Source organism: Talpa occidentalis, unplaced genomic scaffold (genome assembly GCF_014898055.3).
Source record: "Talpa occidentalis isolate TD23 unplaced genomic scaffold, MPIMG_talOcc4v2.1 talOcc4.14, whole genome shotgun sequence".
Classification (NCBI taxonomy): Eukaryota; Metazoa; Chordata; class Mammalia; order Eulipotyphla; family Talpidae; genus Talpa; species Talpa occidentalis.
In genome coordinates, this window is record NW_023601433.1 from 87,917,481 (window position 1) to 87,941,153 (window position 23,673).

At 53.6% G+C, this 23,673-nt stretch overlaps 1 protein-coding gene across 1 annotated transcript in view; it reads left to right on the forward strand.

Annotated features, from left to right (window-relative positions):
• DNAH10 (dynein axonemal heavy chain 10) overlaps window positions 1–23,673 on the forward strand; it is a 106,989-nt gene that overhangs the window by 69,572 nt on the left and 13,744 nt on the right. The window contains exons 53-61 of the mRNA XM_037511308.2: window positions 133–336; window positions 1,413–1,493; window positions 3,993–4,190; window positions 4,648–4,809; window positions 6,106–6,280; window positions 20,556–20,737; window positions 21,710–21,846; window positions 22,513–22,730; window positions 23,411–23,632. Coding sequence (XP_037367205.1) covers window positions 133–336; window positions 1,413–1,493; window positions 3,993–4,190; window positions 4,648–4,809; window positions 6,106–6,280; window positions 20,556–20,737; window positions 21,710–21,846; window positions 22,513–22,730; window positions 23,411–23,632 — 1,579 coding nt within the window. The remainder of the gene's footprint in view (window positions 1–132; window positions 337–1,412; window positions 1,494–3,992; window positions 4,191–4,647; window positions 4,810–6,105; window positions 6,281–20,555; window positions 20,738–21,709; window positions 21,847–22,512; window positions 22,731–23,410; window positions 23,633–23,673) is intronic.

Consider the following 23,673-nt stretch of genomic DNA (forward strand, 5'->3'; position numbering starts at 1 on the left):
GGCTTGGGTGCCGCGCGGCGGGGCTTGGGTGCCGCATCTCCCGCTCTTCCCGGACACGGTGCTGCTGTCACTTCGGGGCCAGAGAGAGAGAGCCCCGAGTGCCCCGAACCCGGTGTGCATTTCGTTTCTCAGGCATCGTCCCTGCGCTTTTCCCCGACGACGAGAAGGAGTCCATCCTCAGCCAGCTGGGCCCGGAGGCCATGAAGCAGGGTGTGGGCCCGGCCAAGGAGTCCGTGTGGCAGTACTTCGTGAACAAGAGTGCCAACAATCTGCACATCGTGCTGGGCATGTCACCGGTGGGGGACATCCTGAGGACCCGCTGCAGAAACTTCCCAGGTGCCCTGGGGCTGAGGCTGCCAGCCCCGCTGCGCCTTCTCCAGGGCCCTGCATTGGGGCATGGTGCTCCCCTGGGGTTCCTCCAGCAAAGGAAAACATGAGGTGGTCCTGAGGTTGGCACGTGGGTCCTGCAATGTGGGGTTAGCCCCGCCCCACCCACGGGAGGGGACATCCCTCGGACACCCAGAGATGATGCTTGCGGTGCCAGTGCTAGGCCTGTGGCACCTGCAGCTTCACTCTGTGCCCTTTACCATTTGGGAACACTCTGGGCTCGTGGCAGTGATACAGGGCAACCCCGATGTAAAACGGTTGCCTGACTGTGGGTCCTCACCGAGCCCTCAAAAGGGACTCACACTGCAGGCACACACAAAGTTAACAAAAGGTTTATTTACAAGGGAAGGGGAATGAGGAAATGTACAACTCAGAGAGAAAAGAGGGAGATAAATTCTTAAATGTGTCCTACCCATTCCGCCGAACTGGAATCCCAAATGACCAGCTGAGACCAAACCTGCCTGGCCAAGAGCGCGAGCCAAGTGCACCCAGACCCCCCCCTAACGTGGCTGGTTTTATTTACAAACAGAGAAAATGGCTGCTTAACTCCACCCTTAGGTCCTCGCAACCTCCCTATGGGGATCATGGGATTTGTAGTTCCCAGTGTCTTGATGGAGTAGGGGTGGCGTCCACAAAGCCTGTACAGAGTTTGCTCGGGCCATCCTCTCCCCCTAACAGAAGGGCCAGTACCTGCCTCTGGAGAGGGGCTCTCAGTTGGGACGAGCCCCGCCCGAGGAAATTTTGGGCTGTTACATGGGGCTGACGGGACGGGAGGAGTGTGTTGCTGCGATCTAGTTGATAGAGGCAGGGACGGCAGTGAGCAGCCCACAGGTGCAGACAGGCCCCTCCAGCAGGAGTGCCCCGCCCAGCTGCCCATAGTGCTGAGGCTGAGACTCCCTGCATTGGGCGCATTCTCCTTGGGCCTGTCCCAGGCGTCCAACCGTCTGTTGGATGCCGAAGACAGTGTCTGTCCTTGAGCATTCTAGGGTCCCAGAGCGATCATCTCTCCCTCTGCTCTCTTCCAGGTCTGGTGAATAACACCAGTATCGACTGGTTCATGCCCTGGCCTTCCCAGGCCCTGCAGGCAGTCGCTAAGTCATTTCTAGGTGAGTGACCATTGAGACGGGGGCACATCCCCGGGGTAGCATGATTCTGACTTAGAATTTTGGTCCAGTCAGAGTGTTTTGTTTATGTTGTGTCCTAGTCCAAAAGGACATCAGGCGACTTACAAGGACAGTTTAGGATGACGATGGATTAGGTGTCATGGAGAGCAGGGCCAGCAAACCACAGCTGGGTGTGGCCCCTGCTTGTTTTTTGTAAGTAAAGTTTTATTGAAACACAGAGTCACGTGTCATTAACATAACATCTATGCCTGTTACGAGTGCAAAGCTGAGTAATTGTAGCAGAGATGTAGGCTGCAAAGCCTAAATGCTGTCAGACCCTTTCCAGAAAAAGTGCTGATTCCCCAGTCGAAGACCATTGAAGGGCCTTAGGTAAGCTCATGAGCAGCCAGCACTAAATGTGCTCTAAAATGTCAAATACCTAAGGCCTCGATTAGTAATGATAATCTTCAAAATAAGGAAAAAAGCTTTTTATCTGGACCTACCGGAGCAGATTTATGACATGACCCTGGGTACCTTGTCCATATTGCCAACCTTATAAATATGTGTTCAACGAAGAAATAAGTAGTTCCCCTATGCAGACAGAAGCCGTTAACCATAATGCCCTTTTTGGGGACAAGGGAGCTAAGGGGGTGACTCTTCCCTGATGATGTAATTTAGGGCGGGCAAACTTCTCTCAATCCCAGAGGGTAAATATTTGCAGCTCAGGGGTCCTGTGCTATCTGATGTCACTGCCATCACACCCTGAGAGCAGATGTAGACAACGTGGAATTGAATAGGCTTGTGCCAGTAAAGCTTTATTTATAAAAGCAGGCGGTGGCACAGATCTGCCCCGCGGGTGACAGTTTTCCCAGCTGGGGCCCGAAGCGCTAGTTCTCCTGGGCACGTTCGCCATCCCTTGTGCCAACACTTCCGTTTGCTTTCAGAATCCAGTGGCCTGTGTTGCCCACAGCCCTGCACAGACTTTGCGTGACCCTCCCCCTTTGAATATATTCCCTGGACACTGTTGCCCGCAGTGTGAATCCGTGCGAGGCAGAGCCTTCCATGTACCCACGCCCGGGACTTGTTCGTGACCCAGTGCAGAATTCAAGACCAAACCTGCGGAATCTGGGGTCACCTTTCTGCCCCTTTTTTCCATTTGGACCATATACTGCCTTGAGGGGAAAGTGTTTTGCAACCTGTGAGATGTGCTCGTGGCCCTGGCAGTGACCCTTCGTCCTTTCCACAGACTCAGGGGAAGACCCCCCTTGTGCTGGGGTGGGGGTGCCGCCAGTCACCGGGTGGGCAAGCCTGCCCAGAGCAGGGCCATTGTGCTGAAACCCCAGCCCTGCGCCGTTGTCCTCCCCACTGCATGGAGGAGAATGGGCTTTCTGACGCAGAAATTGCCAGAGCACGTCTCAGTAGCGGCGAGCCAGCGACAAGTGATAACTGCTCTTTTTTTTTTTTTTTAAGATTTATTTATTTATTCATCAGTGACAGAGTAGGGAGCAGAACAGGCAGATCTATTGAGACACGCTGCTGAGGGGAGCAGTGGGGAGACAGGAGAGGTCTGCTGTGCCCTGTGGTTTGTTCCCTGGCTGGGGAGCGATCTCAGGATCTCAGGCCGCAGACTGGTGATAGCCTGATAGCCCTGAGACTTAACCCCTTGTGCCACCAGGGAGGCTGAATAGCTGCTCTTAAAAATCAGAACACAGTGTATCATCTTTTACTGTGGTGCTACCCTGGAGACGCAAAATCCCACTACACTTTCTGGGCTACATAGTGGCATTGATCACGGTCACAGTGTTGTTCAACCACCACTGTCCACCTCCAGACATTTTTTTTCATCTTGTAAAGTAGAAATTCTCGCCCTTAAACACTTGCTTCTTGCCCCCCTCCCCCCCCCGAGACCCTGGTAACTGTAATCTACTCCCCATCGCTATGGACTTGCTTCTTCTAGAGATTTCCTTGAAGTGGATTCTGCAGTACTCAACCTTTGGTGCCTGGCTTTCGCCCAGTATGTTTTCGGGGTGTATTTATGTTGTGACTTGTGTGGAGTTGCTTCTCATTTAAGGCTGGGTGAACTTCCACTGTGTGGACCCCCCACCCCATTTTCTGCATCCATTCACCTGGGATGGGCACCCGGGCCCTTTCAGCTGTCAGTCACTGTGACTGATGCTGGGTGTGCAGGCTCCGTGCGGGCCCTTTCTCTGCTCTCCAGTCCACACACCCCAGTGGCAAGCATTTCTCATCTGGGAATGACGGGAGAACTTTGCAATCCTTCAGCTGCATCAAGGAAGCATCATTCTCTTAGCTCCCTTGTCCCCCAAAGGCACATTATGGTTAAAGTTATGGCTTCTGTCTGTGTAGAGGGATTATTTAGGTATTTATTCGTTGAACACATATTTATAAGGCCGGCCGCATGTCCAAGGTCATCCGGGGTCATCTGTCATAAATCCGGTTGCGCCAATACCCCACTTGGTGGCTTTTTCTTTCCTTCTTCAGGGGATAACCACATGATCCCGGCAGAGAATCTAGAAAACCTTGTGGAGCATTTTGTCTTGGTCCACGAATCCGTGGGTGAATTCAGCAAACAATTTCTACAGAAACTGAGGCGCAGCAATTATGTAACTCCCAAGAATTACCTTGATTTTATCCACACCTATTCAAAATTACTGGAGGAGAAAACCCAGAATAACATAGGTGAGGCCGGGGGGACGGAGCGGCTGACGGGCCTCGATCACCCACAGGCAGGGCCCCCAGAGTATCGCTTCTGGCTCAGACGCTTCCTGGCTCCTTCTCAGGACTGGGGCAGAACATGTTTTGGATTTTATATTTCAGAGCGATTCAGCCCCCTTGGGGCTGGGCCCTGCGCTCTCATTTTTATTTTTCAGTGTTGGGCCAGCACTTTGCGGCCTTCCCTGAGGGAGCACGTTCAGTGGCTGGAACGTGCTGGGCTGGGCAGTGGTTTTTAATGATGCCCCGGTGCTGGCTGTTGGCCCTGCGGGCGCTGTTTTCAACCTTTTTGATGGGTGCTGTCTCGGCACTGCAGTGGGGTCTCGAAAGGCAGTGGACACCCCAGGAAAATGAACCTGAAGGGGACCAGCCCCGGGGGCTGCTGGAGCCCATCTACCCAGCACTGAGGGCCCTCTCCCCTCAGCTCAGTGCAAGCGCCTGGAGGGCGGGCTGGACAAGCTGAAGGAGGCCACCGCCCAGCTGGACGAGCTGAACCTGAAGCTGGCCGAACAGAAGATCGTGCTGGCCGAGAAGTCGCAGGCGTGTGAGGCCCTGCTGCAGGAGATCGCCACCAACACTGCCATAGGCGAGTGGGGCCGCCGGGCAGGGCCTTCAGCAGGGCAGGCTCCGTGGGGAGAGGGGGCGACCCGGAGAAGCCATTGTAAGCCTTAAAAGAGTGGTTTTTCATCTGTCCAGTAACCGAGACGTCATGTCAGGCACAGAAAAAGGCAGTGTGGTGTGATGTGGTGTGTGTGTGTGTGGTGTGTAGTGTGGTGTGTGTGGGTGTGTGAGACTCAGCTCTACTTTGAGAAACTCGTGACTGCGAGCCCCTGCTGCCTTCCTGGCTGGGCCCATCTCTGCGGGCCCCCTGCTGGCCTGCCTTCCTGGCCTGCTGGCCCTGCTGGTGGTTTCTCTACCACGTTTCTGCTCTGGTGGCTTCGCGCTGTCGTCTTGCCACCCTCCTCCGATGCGCCCATCCTGCTGCTGCTCCACAGGAAGCCCCGGGCGGGACCCCCCAGTGTGCACGTAGACACATGCCCAAGAGAACGCCAGGCCACACTGGGAGATGCCTGGGCCCCTGTGTGTCTGCCTTTGCAGGCCCGTTTGAGGGGTGTCAGTCTGGATCGCAGCAGGCCCCAGGAGCACGACACAGCAGAGGGCTCCTGAGCAGGGCCATGGTGCTAAGGGCCAAGGGTTCAGACCCACGGCTTCGCCCCTGACCTCAGCCCTCCCCCTGCACCCTCCTAGCCAGGCTCACATCTGAGCGGCCAAAACAACTGACACCAGTGCGGTGACAAAGCAGCAGAAATACTCTCCCTGCTGGAATGCGCAGCGGCTGGGCAGGGCGGGGCAGTGCTGGGTGACACGACCTCCTAACGAATTCCACCCATGTGGACTGGGTTCCTGGTGTGCATGAACTTTGGGGAAGACACTCTTCAAACTAGTACCCAGTCTCTGAACAACCCCACATGTCATCTCCACGTTGGGGCTATGGCCGGGGTGGGGGCGGTTTGCTCACGCTTTGGTGAGTGGAACAGACCGTCACCAGCCGATCGTGGGCTGATGTGCCAGTCCCCATCAGTGTCATGAAACAGTGAGGAGCTGGAGAGCGACAGGTGGCAGCTGCCTTGGGGCTGGGAGTGCCGTGGCTGGGGCACGGATGGGGGAGGGGGAGTCGGAGCCTCCCTGGCCCTGGAGGCCTGGGCACCGTGAGGACTCTGTCCTGCCTGGGATGCCTGGACCTCCAACTGGGCCAAAGCGGTGGGACCCCCACAGCCCAGCACCCACCTCTGAGGGCTGTGTGCTATTTGGGCTCCAGAGCAGGGTCCCTCCCCAAAGCTGGAGACTTTACTCCCCCTTCCCTGCCCCCCACCCCCAACAGCGGAGGAGAAGAAGAAGCTGGCAGAAGAGAAAGCCATGGAGATAGAGGAACAGAACAAGGTCATCGCCATCGAAAAGGCTGAGGCCGAGATGGCCCTGGCTGAGGTCATGCCCATCCTGGAGGCCGCCAAGCTGGAGCTGCAGAAACTGGACAAGTCGGACGTGACCGAGATTAGGTAAGCTGCGGCCCCTCCAGGCTCCTGCTGGCAGCCACGCCAACATGGCCAACGGGCGTGTCCGGCCACCGCGCTGGCACTTTCTGTGGTGTGGATGGCTGCCGTGCGGATCTGCAAGGGGGAGCAGGCCCAGGGAGGCGAGGCCTCCGGACCCCTGCCAGGCCTGGTGGGACCTGCTGACCAGGAACCCAGGCTACTCATGGAAGGAGGAGGGATCTCGAGTGGGCCTCATGGGAGCCACGAACTTCACGGGTCAGTCCTTGTCACGGAAGTGTGACCCCTGCATCTGCCCTAAACAATGGGGGGCACTCAGCACACAGGCCAGCCACCTGCTGAAAACGGCGGGATGGATGTGCCCCCGCTGAGAGCGACTGAGATCTGCAGTAGTCATTTCTAGTAAAACATGCTGGCAAGGGATCAAAATTCACCTTCCAGAATTTGAATTGCTGGGCTCCCAAAGTGCATGGACCCCCACAAGCTGTGGCCTCTGTAGGGGTGGATCCAATTTACACTCCCACAAACAATCCAGAGTCTGCTTTTTCACAGCTTCACCAACAGAGGGCGCTGTTGGACATTAGGATTTTCTCGTTTCCTAAATGAGCACTTGCTTCTGCTGTTTTGTGAGGGAGCTTGGTATTTTTTCCATGTCGGTAAGAGCCTTGTGAATTTCATTTTCTGCGAACTGTTATGTGCTTTGCCGATTTATCTGTTGCTGTAATTGTTGCTCTTGTCTCATCCATTTCTAGAGGCTTTTTTTTTTAATTTATTTATTTATACAAGCACTGAAGTACAGGCCAGAGGTGCGGGAGGGTGAGAGAATTCGCCACAGACAGAGCAGGGAGCAGAACAGGCAGAAGTGTAACAGGGTGGTCCCTCTCCCTGTCCTATAACAGAAGGACCAAAGACACTGCTGAGGGGAGCAGCGGGGGAGACAGGAGAGGTCTGCTGTGCCATGTGGGAATCTCCCTGGCTGGCCGTGAATCGAACCGGTGCTGCAGAGGCTGTGGACAGCTTCACAGTGCTGTGCTCAGCCTGCTGTGCCACCGGGGAGGCCCTCTAGGGGCCTTTTATAGGGAGAGATTGAAAGGTTCGGCGCGGTAAAGACAAGGAGAGCCAGGCTACATTTCTCAAAGGGACGGAAAGTTTATTGCGCCCCGGGCGGACCTCACAGACCCAAGGCGGGGGTCAGTGAAGCCGCGCACGTTGTTAGGGGGAAGCAGGGTTTTATAGGGTGAGGAGAGGTCAGGTGGGTAGTTGGGCTCCTACGGCGGGAAAAGTTTGTAGGGCAGGTAGAGGTTCTTTGTCTGAGATGAGACTCGTAGGGGAAGGGGGAGGCTCATTGTCTGAGTCCTGGAGGCAGGTATCCGCATTCCTGCCCCCCAGGTGGGCTTCCTGGTTGGCTCCTGCATTCCGGCCCCCTGCATGGACCTTTCATACCAGCCTTTTGTTGATAGGAAAAAGGGCAACGGTTTTTTCTTTGGCTACTTCCTGCTGAAAAGGGGCGAAGACCAAGGGCTCGGGCCTGGTTATGAGGGTCTTTTGCGGGGATGCGAGAATACAGATGGAGCAGGAGCTGGTTAAAGGTGGTACGAGCCATTTCCCGAATGCGAGCCTGTATGAACTTTAGGAGGCAAGGAGCGAAAAGAAAAAATAAGGTTATCATTAGTATTGGCCCCAAGAGTGGGAGGAGCCATGACACGATAGGATTTTGAAACCATGTCAGCGGAGAGTTGGAACCCCCGGTTTCCCATTCTATGTCTTTGCGTAGTTTTATTAAGGCTTTTACATTTTGTTCTACAATTCCCGATTCGTTGATATAGTAACAACATTCTTCCCTGAGGAACAGGCAGGTACCCCCTTTATTAGCTGTTAACAAGTCCAGAGCCCGCCGGTTTTGGAGAGTGACCTGTGCCAGGGCGGTGAGCTGTCTTTGTAATGATGCTAAAGACACATAGGTTTTCTCTAAGGAGGTATCTATTCTTTCATGAAATTCCTGGGCAGTAATCAGGCTGTGTCCCAGGGCCCCACCTGCCATACTTGCAGCTGCTATCGATGATGCCAGGCTAATTCCAACCATGACTGGAAGAAAGGCTGCCCGCTTAGTCTGATGTGGTGAGAATAACTAACCTAGCTCAGACCGTCTGTACAGAGCTAACTGTGGGACTGCGAGGACTTGGATACGTGGGCCTGGAGTAGCAGAATTAATACACTGAGAGAGAGAGCCATTGCACCAGAAAAAGTTTCTCTTTGCTGTTGTTCGGAGCACAGAAGTAACCGAAATGTTAGAAGCACAGGAGTCTGGCAAGCAGCGTCCGTTATTTTGGTGGTAGTGGTATTGAGATTAATTGGAACTGCCACCAGTAGAGGCCTCTGAAGGGAAGCACAGAGGAAACAAGAGGAGGTGTTAGTCTCAAAAAAGTCATTTAGGAAGGTTATAGCGTTTTGGATTATATGAATCCAGGTTGAGGGTGTCTCGGTCTTTTCTGATGATGTTAGCTAATTTTATAGGATTTGTTCTGAATGGAGGATGTCCTGGGAGACTTGGACTGTGGCATTTTGTGTCGGGACATATTCCCTTGAGATGGACAGTGTTGCCACTGGGTAGGAATGCCAGCCAGTGTACCCTGCGGCTTGGACTCCCTGTACCCAACGTTGGTCCCAAGGATCTGAAATAGCAGAGCTAACTTGACTCATATTGAAGCCCGTATTATGATGGACCAGAGAGAACATTTGGCCTTTTGTTATAGGACAGGGAGAGGGGCAGCCCAAACCCCGCAAACCTGCCTATTCTAAATGGGTTCTGCCATCCGCCGCATCAACACAAAACATATGACACTTTAATGGGAAGGATCTTTAATAAAAACTAGGAAACAATACAGGTGAGGCAAAGAGTCTAGTTTCTAAATGAAGCACCCAAAGTTACCCGTCCCCTCGTGGGTAAAACTCCATCCATATGGGGTCGGCCCAGAGCAAGGCCCCAAAGCCTGCCACAAGTCTAAAACATCTTCCAGTGGGGACCCACAGAAAAGGGTCACAAACAACCAGACAAGCCCGGAAGGAAAAGAGCAAAATCAACATCAAGATAAAAGCTGCCATTGTCACCTCCCCACGGGTCTCACCCACATCTGTGTCACCCAGTCCACGACCAAAAGACAAGCGCAGTTTCTTCACGTGTCTCTAGGCTCCATGTGCCTCCTCCAGGTCTCCTGGCTCCATCCTGCTTCCTTCCTCAGTCTCTTCTGCAGCTTCTCCTCTTCCTGCTCAGCTCCACCCTCCCTTGGGTGGAGCAGGGAACCTGGAACCTCCCCCTTTCCTGGGGACCACCCTGTTACAATCCCCCCTTTTAATTTTTATTCCACCATATCTATGGTGGCACAATCTCATGGTGTAATTTTAGGAGACAGTCTTTTTTTTCAGGGTTCCAATGTGTGTAAGAGAAGCAACAATTAGTCAGCAGCATTGTCCATGAATGTCCAGTATGACAGTTTCATTACTTAAAAATAGTCCATTATCCAAGCCAAAAGAAAAAAAGTTGGAGCATTGGCTAAAACAAGATAGCAAATATATCAAAATCACAGGGAAAAAATGTTAAAATGGTTCAACTTATGCAAAAACGAATTCTCTCAACCTTGATCCCAAACTTTTAACAGCATAGCAAAAGTTTGCAAACTAAATCTACTTTTAAACCATTTTTCCTATTTTTGCATAAAATCACAGGGCAGAAAATAACTAACAGCAATTTTTAGCCGGCTTTGTTGAAATACTCCACACAGGATCAGAGCGAACCGGTGGCATCCAGTCGATGTAGGCTTCAGGTATAAAGTTGGTCTCATCATACTCCACCTGGGCTTTCCTCTTTTCGAGGGTACCAGGGCTTTTTCGTTGGCCGGGTTGTCCAGTCCTGCCAATGGAGGCAAGCTTCCTCACCTTCTTTGGAGGTCTCTGGAACCCTACAAACAAGGCAAACAGGTTCTCCTCTTCTTGGTTTAGCTCTGTTTCGACTTTTGGAAGAACTCCACACAAAGCCACACAATCAAACTCACGTCCAATTTTTTTTTTAAAACAGACAAAATCCCTATGGAAGTTATGCAAAAACAGACTCTAAGATAAGTAGCAAAAATTACTACCACTATTTGTATGCTGTGTTGGTATCAAGGGGAGAGAAAATGTGACAAGTTAACTTTGCTGGAAAAAAATTACAACCTTTCTGCAGATCCTGGTTAGTCAAAACAAAACAAAAATTTCGTGGATTCAGGACAGAATGCATTAAAAAAAAAGTTCCAGTATTATGTCAAAGAAACCTTAGTAAATGTCAGGTGTATTTCCAGGTCTATTGAGTCCTTTGTAAGAAAGTTTTACTCTCAACAGTTCCATCAATAGGAATCTGTTGAGACCTTTTCTCCCTATATTTCCAGAAACAATTTCTGTAGATGTGAAACAATTGAATTATACAATATTACAAGGTGACAATCACCACTGACAATTTACATACATACCCGATACTACTGTTAACATTTTGTACATACCAAAGTTTTACCATTTTCCAAGTGACAATGATTCCCTTCCAGTTTTACTTCATTAGGTAAAAGCCAAATAGAACAAATTTATGTAATGCTTTCCCAGGAGGAAAAGGAGAAACTTCGTGGAGTGTCTCAGGAGCTCTACTGAGGATCCACAAAATTTCCTTGCATCAGTCAAATGACAGGCTACCAAATTTGTACTTGAATTTAGATTTCTGGGAAGCTTTGCCATAAATATCAGAAAATTAACAGAAACAACAATATTCAATCTCTATGAAGGCACCGGCTTAGTTCAGTAGCACAATGTTGACAATCAAACCATAACTTTTTGTTTTTCTCATAACTGGAGACTCTTTTTTTTTTTTTTTTCCAACGTCTATGGGCACCATGTATATCAATTCGTCGATCACTGGAGGTCAAGACAGTTAGACACAAGGACATACAGACATACAACGTATAGACAAAGACAGTTTTTTTTTTAGTTATGCCATGTAGAATATGTTATGTAACTGCAGTTTTACTCCATAGGCTCAGAAAAAAAAAGTCAAAGTCCAAAAAAAATGTGGAGTGTTGCTGGCAGAAAAATTTCCAGTTGTCATCCTACAAACCTAAGACTTTGGAAATAGGAAGGAAAAGTTTTATTAATCACAAGAGTTACACGACCTTGTTTATCACATTAGGGTTTTGAGTGTTGAAGACTTTTTGTTAGAAGTCAATCCTGGGGTATTCTGTACAGCAACTGAAAGAATAAAAATAACAGTTAACTTTTAAGCAAAAGGAGTCATCTCTTGTTAGCCACCAAGCAGGCACTCCTTGGGTTTCCTGGAATAGAACCTGAAAAAGCAAAATCAAAATATCAGTAATTAACTTTCAATTAAAAGGAGTCATCTCCTTACTTCTGTTAGCCACTCTGGGACAGAAGCTGAAAGAGCAGATTCAACATCTAAGCACAAATTACACCTCCCCCACACTAGGGAGGGACAACAACAACACAGGTATGAAAACCTGGTACAGTTACATGATGCACCCTAAAGAGTGCTTTCCATAACAGACCTTCCTCAGTAGGAAGCAGAAACTTAGAATCTTGTCTTACACCAGCAATTGAACAAATCCAGTATTCAAAATGGCAAACATGCCCAAAACAAATTGTGTAGACAAAATTCACAGCAGCAAATCCTTTCAGACTCAGACAAAATCTTGTTAATTTTTCTGATCCAGACTTTGCAAAAATTCAAGTTATCTCCAAGAATCCATCAAGGATACCAGCGATTACCAGTTACTGATAAGGCTACTCTTTCCTTAACACCCAGGCATACATTTGCTAATTAAAAACACCACCGCTCCACAGTTGGCTTGCAAAACCGGTCAGACACAGGGCAGGAAGTAGTCAAAGACAAAGCAACATACCACTGAAGAACCATTATTGCCTTTAGAAATGCTAATGAGACAGCAGAGATTACAAAAAGAAAGAAAAAAAAAGTTCCAAGTGGCCTCAGACGCCATCTTTGATCTGGCCACATGGTCCAATGTACTGCCTAATCTTTTGAGTAAAACTGGCACAGAACAATTTCCACAAAATCAAATGTCTTAGCAAGTCACTACAAACAAATTACATACAGACACACAGATCTTCACAAAGCCCAAGCCAGTTTTTCCAACAGCAAATCGACATATGAAACAAACACACCGGAGAAACCAAAAATCACATTTGCGCTTATGGTAGCCAGTGCCATAGGGAAGCCCAATTTCCCCATAGGGCTGACTAACCACGGATGGCTCTCTCCTAAATCACGTTGGGCGCCAAATCTGTTATAGGACAGGGAGAGGGGCAGCCCAAACCCCGCAAACCTGCCTATTCTAAATGGGTTCTGCCATCCGCCGCATCAACACAAAACATATGACACTTTAATGGGAAGGATCTTTAATAAAAACTAGGAAACAATACAGGTGAGGCAAAGAGTCTAGTTTCTAAATGAAGCACCCAAAGTTACCCATCCCCTCGTGGGTAAAACTCCATCCATATGGGGTCGGCCCAGAGCAAGGCCCCAAAGCCTGCCACAAGTCTAAAACATCTTCCAGTGGGGACCCACAGAAAAGGGTCACAAACAACCAGACAAGCCCGGAAGGAAAAGAGCAAAATCAACATCAAGATAAAAGCTGCCATTGTCACCTCCCCATGGGTCTCACCCACATCTGTGTCACCCAGTCCACGACCAAAAGACAAGCGCAGTTTCTTCACGTGTCTCTAGGCTCCATGTGCCTCCTCCAGGTCTCCTGGCTCCATCCTGCTTCCTTCCTCAGTCTCTTCTGCAGCTTCTCCTCTTCCTGCTCAGCTCCACCCTCCCTTGGGTGGAGCAGGGAACCTGGAACCTCCCCCTTTCCTGGGGACCACCCTGTTACACTTTGTCTGGAAGGTGCACTGTGCATGACTGGTAAGGGCACCCCCATATTCTCTGTAGGTATTTTTTGCAGTGATCTAAGGTTTGATGGTAAAGAAACAAAACAAGGCGTTCATAAGGTTAGTAATCGATGGAAGAGTTAGGGTGAGAGTGATAAGTGCTGTGCATCCGGCCTGTGGGCACTCCGCAGTACCCACCTAGTGGGTGGTCTCAGTGGATCCTGAGACAAAGGTCTCCATAACTGTGAATTTCCATACACATGACACTGAGTGAGGGGAGATTTTGACAAGAAATGCACATCCTAGTAGGATCCAGGTTATAACATACATACTGTGTGTCTTTTTTTTTTTTTTTTTGAAAGCTTTGATTTTTTTTTTAATTTTTTTTTTTTTTAATAGAGGCATGTTTTATTTATTTATTTGTTTGTTTGTTTATACAAGCACTGGGTACAGTGAGAAGCACGGGAGGGTGAGAGAATTCACCAGAGCCAGAGCAGGGAGCAGAGCAGGCAGAAGGACCGAAGTACACTGCTGAGGGGAGCAGCGGGCGGCAGGAGAGGTCTGCGCGCCATGTGGGACCCTCCTCCGGTGGCCGGGGAGCAGCCGGGGATCGAACCGGCGCCGCAGAGGCCGCGGGCAGCTTCACAACCCAGCGCGCAACCGCTGCGCCACTGGGGAGGCCCCATACTGTGTGTCTTCAGGGGCACATTTGACCCGTGGTAGATGGTGCCAGGAGGGGTGTCCCAGAAGTTTTACCGCTGTAGGCGTGGTGAGAATAACCGTGTGTGGGCCGGTCCACCGAGGCTGCAGTGGCTTTGGCTGAAGCGATTTGAGCAGGCCTTGGTCTCCTGGATGCAGTGGTGGGGAAGGTTGGTTGAGGAGGTCGAGATCCGAGGCAGGACGGGGTAAGTACCGGTCTGTGTGTTCCCGGAGCAGTTGCCTGAGTAGGGAGAGGTCAATCCTGTCCGGGTAGGTGTCCACGCAGTTGGTGAGCTGCAAAAGAAGGTAGGCGAACTCCCCTTTGAGGTGACACGTGAGCACAGGTTTGACGACGGGAACATATTTGTTAGACTTTTGCACTCAAGGAGGGGTGGAAGAAGAGCAGACTCAGGAATTGGCGCTCATTAGGCTCCTAAGTCGGAGTGATGGAGGGGACTGATAGAGAATAGGGGAAAGGTCTGCAGCAGAGTCAGTTGTGAGAGCAAAAGCCCTTGCAGACTGAGTGAGACTCACTAGAGGGTTTTCGATAAAGAATATATGGAAATTTTGTAAGCAGGAAGGAGTAAGAGTGGAGAGCGAGCGGCGAGACAGGAGGTCCAGAAGGCGGTGAGGGGAATATACTTGGGTGGGTCTTTCTAGAGTAAGTTTGAGGGATTTTCGGGTGAGTAGAGCTGTCGCCGTCAGGGCTCTAAGGCAGGGTTGCCAGCCCCTGACAATGGAATCCATCTGCGTGGAGAGATAAACGGCAGGACGCAGAGCTGGGCCCAGAGGCTGGGAAAGGCCGCCTGCCGCCATACCCTGACGTTTGGCTGTGAACAGGAGCAAAGGCTTTTCTGGATCAGGAAGGGTAAGGACAGGTGTCTTCAGAAGGATATGTGTGAGTAAAAGGAAGGCCCTGCGGACTCCCCGGGGGATTGGAGACGTCCTTCAGGGAGACTCTTGCTGCATCATATAGTGGCTTGGCTAAGGAAGCAAAATTAGGGATCCAGTGTCAGAAGAATTCAACCAAACCTAGGAAAGAAAGGATTTGTTCTGCTGATTCAGGGGAGGGAAGGTCCCGGATTGTCTGCTTGTGGTCCACCGTCAGCTGTTTGGAGGAAGGAGTTAGTCAAAGACCCAGATAGATGACTGTGGGAACTGAAAGTTGGGCTTTGGATGGGGAGGCAGTATCCTTTGGAGCACAGGAAGCTGAGGAGTTGTGCCGTGTGTTGCTGAGATAGTGGCCGAGAAGGACGGCAGAGGAGGAGTCAGCAACACACTGGAGGAGAGTGCTGGGTTGAACATTACATGACGAGAGATCACTGGCTAATGCCTGGCCAAACAGATGAGGGCTGTCCCGGAAACCCTGAGGCAGGACTGTCCAGGCCAGTTGCTGGGAGGTGTGTGTCCAGGTTTTCCCAAGGACAAGCGAATAGTAAGTAACATTGAGGATTCAGAGGGATGGTGAAAAAGGCATCTTTGAGGTTAAGCACAGAGAAGTGGGTAGTAGAAGACGGTATATGAGACAGAAGGGTGTAGGGGCTTGGCACTACAGCATGGACAGGCACCACCACTTCGTTAATGAGGCAAAGGTCTTGAACTAGGCAATAAGAACCATCAGGGTTTTTTTTTAATGGAGAGAATGGGAGTATTACAGGGCGAGTTGATACGAGTAAGGAGTTTCTTTCCCAGGAGTCGTTGGCTGATGGGTTTGAGACCCTGACGGTGAATGAGGGAAATTGGAAACTGGGGGTGAGAGGGAAAAGAAGAGGGATCCTTATGGCGAATGAGGACTGGGGTACGATGGGTGGCAACAATCAGGATAGAGATATTCCAGAACAGGAGGTTGACAGTGGAAGGAGACAGCGGGGAGTCCTGAGAAGGATTAGGAGATGTTTGGAGTAGTGGGAGGATGAGAGCAGCGCTAGGGTGTTGGAACCATGAGTGAGTAGCCCTGAGTTTGGTCAGAAGATTGTGACCCAGGGGTGGTGTGGGGCAAGAAGGCATGACTAGGAAAGAGCGGACCAGTGGTCCTGAGCCGAGAAGGAAGGCCGTCAACACGCGTAACCAAGACCTGAGAAGGATAAACTTGACCGGAATAGGAGGGGAGGACAGAGAAGGTAGCCCCGTGTCAACCAGAAAGGAGATGGACTTACCTGCTACCTTGACCGTTACCCTGGGCTCCTCAAAGGTTATCGGAGTTGATGAGTCCGGGCCTCTTCAGTCCTCAGCCACCTAACCCAAGACCGCCGGTGGCAAGAGTTGCAGGGACTGGAAGGACTGGCCCACCACAGCCAGGCGTGGAGGGACAGTCACTTTTCCAGTGACCCTGGATGTTTCAGATGAGGCCCGGTCCTGGCGGAGGGCGGGGGTTGGGGCACTGTCTGGACCAGTGGCCTTCTCGGCCACATTTGAAGCAGGCTCCCGGTGGCGGTAGGTTGGTTGGGCCCCATGGGGCCCATTGTCGTCCTCTGTCGGTCTGCGGTCGTTGGAGGAGCAGGGCCTGGCGGTCTCAAAGCAGCTACTGGGGCCTGAGCTTGAAGCTCAGCCTTCTGGCGACTGCAGAGTTCCCTCTCTGCCCTGTCCCGTTCCTCCCGGTTGTTAAATACTGTAAAGGCCATGTTCAGCAGATCCTGGATAGGGGTTTGAGGACCATCCTCAGCCTTTGGAAGTCAGGAGGGTTTTTTTGAGGAAGACGGGGTAATTTTTCAGAACTTATGAAAGTTTATAGGTTTAGGCGCTGCCGGTTGGAGACCAGCTAGGGGACAGGTCAGAGGTCAGGGTGGAAGAGAAGATAACATGTAATTATGACATGTATGGTCATAGGCTTGGATACGATAATGAAATTTAGGTGTAGGTAGTGGGATACTTTGTGAAAGAGCCAAGACGTTTTTCAAGTTGGGAGAGATCAGACAGAGAAATGAACATGGACTCTAACTTTTTTCTTTAGTTCCCACCCACTTTTCTGAGGGGAGGGAGAAGAGGATCAGCAGGGAGAGGGTGTGGCAGCTAGGAGGTGAAAAGAAAGGGGAGGGAGGGCCTGGATTGGGGAGCTGGAGGAGGTGAAGACTGAGAATCTAGGGATCAGAGAATGCAGAAGAGGGGTCTGGAGAGGGCGAAGAGAGAGAGGAGTCTCGAGACTTAGAAAGTACGGCAGGTTTGCAGGAGGGAGGGACGGGGCGGGGCGCAAGAGAAAGACAGCCTGGCCCTACGGATCTCTGACCATGTTCCATTGCGGTGACAGGATTATTTAGGTCTGTAAGGACGGAGAAGTCAAAAGTGCCATGTTTGGGCCAGTGGGAGCCATTGTCCAATTGATACTGAGGCCATGCAGTGTTGCAGTGAAAGACGAGACGCTCAGGGCGTTATCTGGCCTAAGTCCCAACGGACCGAGGTTTGAGAGAAGGCATCCCAGTGGTGTGGCCGGGCTTGGCTTGGAATTTGCGGACCCCATGACTAAATCGGCTCCTTTCCCCAACCGACAGGGGCACAGTGTCAGAAACGCAGCGTCCCACGAGCCTGACCTGGCCTACAGGGGGCACAGCCCTGGATCGCGGCGTCCCCCGGTCCGGTTCTGGCCAACAGGCAGGGGGCAAACAGCGAAGGGGACGTCTCCACCGCTCGGTTGTTGCCTAGGCAGGGCACCTAGTCTGGATGGGCGTCCCCAAATCCAGGCCTAGGTGTAACCGGGGGTTCTGCTGACGTGGGCCCACAGTTTACAGGACAGCCGACCAAAACAGGAGGTTAGGAAAGGAGCCGAACAGCCAGAGGCGAGGGCCTCCCAGGAAGGAGGGTCAGGCAGGTGACTTACCCCAAGGATTAAGGCCGGTGGTGGGTGTGAGGCGTCTGCAATGGAGAGAGGTCCCAGGGACGAGAAGGCGGCCCCGGCGCCAGGGGACACGGCCTTCCCAGGTTTCGTCACCAAGATGAAAGGTTCGGTGCGGTAAAGAAAAGGAGAGCCAGGCTACATTTCTCAAAGGGACGGAAAGTTTATTGCGCCCCGGGCGGACCTCACAGACCCAAGGCGGGGGTCAGTGGAGTCGCGCACGTTGTTAGGGGGAAGCAGGGTTTTATAGGGCGAGGAGAGGTCAGGTGGGTAGTTGGGCTCCTACGGCAGGAAAAGTTTGTAGGGCAGGTAGAGGTTCTTTGTCTGAGATGAGACTCGTAGGGGGAGGGGGGAGGCTCATTGTCTGAGTCCTCCAGGCAGGTATCCTCATCCCTGCCCCCCAGGTGGGCTTCCTGGTTGGCTCCTGCATTCCGGCCCCCTGCATGGACCTTTCAGAGATGAACTTTTATAGGCCTTTTATAGGGGAGATGAACTTTTTTTTTTTTTTTTTAAAGATTTATTTGTTTATACAAGCACTGGGTACAGTCAGAAGCGCGGGAGGGTGAGAGAATTCACCAGAGCCAGAGCGGGGAGCAGAACAGGCAGAATGACGAAGTACACTGCTGAGGGGAGCAGTGGGTGCAGCAGGAGAGGTCTGCGCGCCATGTGGGACCCTCGCCGGCAGCCAGGGATCAAACCGGTGCTGCAGAGACTGCGGGCAGCTTCGCAGCCCAGCGCTCAACCGCTGTGCCACTGGGGAGGCCCAAGATGAGCTTTTTATCTGTGAAGTGAGTTGCAAATATTTTTCCCAGTTTGTCACTGGCCATTTGACTTTGTTGCTGAGGTTTGTGTGTGTGTTTGTGTTGGAAGTGGATAAGACTTTTATGTGTCAGACTTTAGCAAGATTTTGTTTTGTGCCTTTTGGATAGTACCTTACTTCAAAGGCCTCACAAATGCAAGATTGTAAACTAACTTTCCCAGGGTTTCTTCCTGTATTTTATGGTTTCATTCTTTGTATTTAAATCTTTGACCTCTTTGGGATTTCTCCTGGGGTCTGGTGAGTATGATGAACCAGAATTTCACAATCCTTTAATTCTTTAAATAGCACTTCCTTCCTGTAATGCTCAAGTCCTTTGTAGAAACCATTAAATGTTAAGGCTGGAAGATTAAGAGCCATGACAATTAGAAATGGAAATTCCTCTATATTACAGACTTGCAATTTGACTTTTTCTCTCTTGTTGGGTGTCACCGGGTGCCTGCCACCTGCCCACCCTGTGCCGGCTCTGGGGGGCCCAGCCTGGGGGAGGGGGCAGGGCTGTCATACATGTGCAGTGAAGTTATCTGGGGAAGATGAGAAGGGGAGACCTCTGTGATTGTGGGCACTGGGGGAACCTGAGCTGGTGGGGGGGATAGTCAGAAAAGGAAATGATGCTTAGCTGAGGTGTGGCTGGAGGCTTAGGGCTCACTGGGTTTGGGATGTAGGCTCAAAGGGGTGCCCCTCCCCCATGGGAAGACTTGGCTTGAGGAGCAAGCAGAGACATTTGGAATATTTGGGGTGGGGGGATGGGTAGAGGGACATGGGGCCTCCCCCCCACCAATTTCCTCTGTGATGAAAGAACAAAGGAATCAAATGAAGCAGATACATTTCTGCTGCCCACCGCGGCCACAGTGCCCGAGTGCGGGGGTCACCGAGGCTCTGGGAATGGCCCCTGAGCCCACAGCAGTGCCCCTCTCAGTGACCGTGGGGCTCTGCTTTCCGGTTTTGTAGATGGGAAACTGAGAGCGGGCGGTGCCTCACCTGCCCCAGGGCTCAGGACGCTGTCCCCAAGGCCGGGCTCTGTCTCACCCACTCTCCTCCGCCAATTACCGGGAGAGCAGCGGCCTGGGCCAGGCCCTCATCAGCCCCCAGAAGCCTTTAACAGCACTTGCCAGGAACGAACGTTTGGCTTTCGTCAGCCGGACGCGGCATAATTGAGCCTCCCCTGACTCACTGGGCTGTGACTTCAATCGCCCGCTGTGCCAGGGCTTGTCTGCCCGCCCGCAGCTTCCCAGGCTCTCACCTCCACAGGGCGCGGGGCGTGGGTGGGAGGTTTGCCCAGCTCCGGGGTCCATGCTGGTCTCGTCTCCCCTCTCCCGCCCGCCCCTCCCCGGCAGTCAGGGCAGCCTCCCAGGTCTGCCAGGTCCGCCCTCCGGGGCCGCTGCCATCTGTGCCCTCCTCTCTCCCCTCCCTTTGCCGGCTTCCTCCTGCTCTAGTCTCCCCGCGGCGTTTCTTGTGGGACCCCTACTTCTTGGCCCTTGGCACCAACATTGCTGTCCCCTCTGCTCCTTCTGGGTGTCCAGCTCCCCAGAGGTCAAGGGCACTGGCATTTGAGGTCCGGGGCAACAAAGGCTGGCCCAGTCTCATTGAAGACTGTGAGAAAGCATTTGGGGGCGACCTGGCCTGGGAAGAGCCCAGGGGGCGGACCCGGCTGTGCGGCTCTGGCAGGCTCCCCGTCCCTTCAAGGAGTGACCTGAAAACAGGGCGGTGATGGCAGCGACACAGTGGCCTCCTGAGAGTCTGAGGAGTGACCCCAGGGTGTAATTAAAAAACACACCAATTCTCAGGCTCCACCCGACCCCCCCCCCCCACTAGAGGCAAGGGGGCTGGGTTAGCATTTGAATGGCCACCCCTCATGGTTCTGATCCTGGTTAGGCTCCTGGAGACCGGACCTACCCTCAGAGGAGCTCTTCCCGCTCCCCCCCCCCTCGGGCTGGGATGTCACCCCGAGGGAGGGCTCCTGCCCCAGCTTTTCTCTCTGGGACGCTCGTGCAGCCTCGCGTCTCCTCCGCCAGGTCCTTCGCCAAGCCCCCAAAGCAGGTGCAGACCGTCTGCGAGTGCATCCTCATCATGAAGGGCTACAAAGAGGTTAACTGGAAGACCGCCAAGGGCATGATGTCCGACCCCAACTTCCTGAGGTCCCTGATGGAGATCGATTTCGACTCCATTAGCCCGAGCCAAGTGAAGAACATCAGAAGTGCGTGCAGACCTGTGGGCCGGCACGGGGCCTCGGGGTGGGGCGCCGCCCGGAGGGGGCTGGGCGCGGGCAGATACCCCGTGGGGGTCCCTCGGCCCCGCCGTGGCCAGCAGGTGGAGCAGGTGGGATGGCCATCCCAGGAGGGTGCGGGGTGCAGAACAGGCTGCAGCAGCCACCACTGAGCATTGGGCTCAGCGATGGCCACCACTGAACATTGGGCTCAGCGATGGCTTGTCTCCCCGCTACCAGCAGCGCCTTCCAAGGGAGCCCAGCCGGCTTGTCTTCTTGCGTCGGGTTGGCCGGGTTGAGTGGAGCCAGGAGCTGGCCTGACCTTGGCTCTCCCCTGTGCCCCTCGCCAGCTCAGGGTCTCCCTAGGCCCCAGGGCTGGGTGGGGAGCAGGGATGCATGGCCAGGCTGCCCTTCTGTCTCCAGTTCCTTTTGGCCGGGTTCCCGACGTGGCCCAGGCCTGAGCCGGTTGGAGCGTCAGGGCTTCGGCTTTGTTGTCAGCCGGCTCTGCAGAGCGCCATCATCAGATGCTCTTTTTCAGTTGGCAAACAAAGGGAGCAACACCTACAAATACCCAGAGGCCTCTCTTTACCCATTATTAGTTGAACAGGCTCGAGTTACGTGACACCACCCCGGGGCGAGGCGGGAGGGGGTCAGGGCCACTGGGGCCTCTGAGTTCCAGCTTAAGGCCTGCTCTGAGCCGCCTGTGGGCGTCCAGGGTCCCCAGGGCTGCCGGCGCCCACGGAGCACATGGCGGAGGTGGCTGGGCCACGGCGCCCTCAGCGGCTGTGACTGTGACCTCCATTCATTTCCTAAACATCCACTCGCCCAATGCCCAGGGCTCCGGAAGAGCCGTGGGGCCCCGCCGGGCGCAGGCAGATGAGGAGCTGGTCGCGCTCACCCTGTCCACGGTGGGCGATTCCCCCAGGACGAAGCTCAGCGCTCACGAGAGTGTTGCGCCTTTAGGTCTCCTGAAGACGCTCAACACCACCACGGAGGAGATGGAGGCGGTGAGCAAGGCGGGCCTGGGCATGCTGAAGTTTGTGGAGGCTGTCATGGGCTACTGCGACGTCTTCAAAGAGATCAAGCCCAAAAGAGACAAGGTACTGCCCGCCCTGAGCCCCCAGCCCCCTGCCGAGACGCCTCCGAGGCCCAGAATGAGTGTGGCCCAGCTCTGCTGCCAAGTCCGGGCGCAGTCCTGATCCCCCCAGTGATGACTGAGAGCCGCAGTTGCACTGACAGAGCCCCTGCTGGTGGGAGAGGGTGGGCTGAGGTGGCAGAGCCCAGCTGGGGGCTGAAGCCCCGGGGTGCTCAGCCTGCTGCTGTGGACATTTGGGACTTGACAGTGCTGGGGTGGGGGGGCTGTCCACGCTCGGTGGGACGGGGTCCCCGGGCTCCACCCACTCGATGCCGTTGTCCCCGCCCCCTATTTGTGACCAGACATGGGTCCAGACAGCCCCACATGACCCTGGGGGTGGGCGGAGGCAAAACGGCTCCCATTTGGGAACTGAAAGTCACTCCTGGGTGGCACCTGCGAAGAGGCTCCTGATGGGGAGCTGGGGCCTCGGCTGTGTGTTGACTTTGCTTGTGACTGCGCTCTGGCTCCGAAGACACAGCCCAGCGGTCAGACCCGGGGGCCCTTCCGTGCAGGACCCAGTGACATTGTGCTGTGCCTTAGGGCGCACGTGAGCTAACCACCTGCCAGGGGGCCCGGGCCTCTGACCCCCACTGGTGCCCCTTCCCCCATGGTCCTGCCCCCCCTCATGCAGGTGGCCAAGCTGGAGCGGACTTTCTTCCTCACTAAACGTGAACTGGAAAAGATCCAGAATGAGTTGGCGGCCATCCAGAGAGAGCTGGAAGCTTTGGGGGCCAAATACGAGGCGGCCATCCTGGAGAAGCAAAAGCTCCAGGAAGAAGCCGAGATCATGGAGAGGCGGCTGATTGCCGCCGACAAGCTCATCTCCGGGCTGGGGTCCGAGAACGTCAGGTCAGCGGGGGCGGAGGGATAGAGGGGGTGCGGGACCCCCAGCCTGTGAGGAGTGGCTGGGGCCAGACTTGGTGGCTTGTGGGTGATCATGCTCAGCAGAACCTCTCAGGAGCCTTCCTCCCCTCCCACAGCTGCGCGGAAAGCTCCAGCTTACTGTCGTCACGTTCAGGGTGGCCGATGGCCATTTCATAGATTCTGTTATTTTTATTATTTTTATTCATCAAGTGATTGTTTGGGGTTCGGGAGGCAGCAGAGTGTGAAGACGGGGGGCGCCAGGCCGGGTGCCCTGGGGCCTGACTTTCACCTCCCTCTGGCGGTCTGGAGGCGCAGCCGCCTCTGGGACCGCGGGCGCATCTTGGGTCCCGTGGCTGGTTTGGGGCTTCAGTCTTTAGTGGCGGGGCTGTTGGGGCTTCGGGGCCGTGGCCCCGCGGCCACAGCTCATCCTCTGGATGTGACAAGAGCCTCTCACCTGGCACCTTAAACATGGTGTGGCACACACGGCAAATGTTGTTATCCGGAACATACAGTTCCCGAGATTTCTAGAATCTAGACGACCTGGCGCCCAGAAAGGGTTGGCTTTTGGCTAGTCCCATTCGCAGTGCAGCACGCTGGTCCTTCTAGAATGTTCCTTTGCATTGTGCTGGAAGGTGACTGCTGACGCAGCCCTTCCCCCATGCCAGGTGGCTGAAGGACCTGGCTGAGCTCATGCACCGGCGGGTGAAGCTGCTGGGGGACTGCCTGCTGTGTGCCGCCTTCCTGAGCTATGAAGGCGCCTTCACCTGGGAGTTCCGTGACGAGATGGTCAACCAGGTGTGGCAGGCGGACATCCTGAAGCGGGAGATTCCCCTGAGCCAGCCCTTTCGACTGGAAAGCCTGCTCACGGATGACGTCGAGATCAGCAGGTGCGTGCGCCACCCTGAGCCAGGAGGATGGGGGCGCTGCG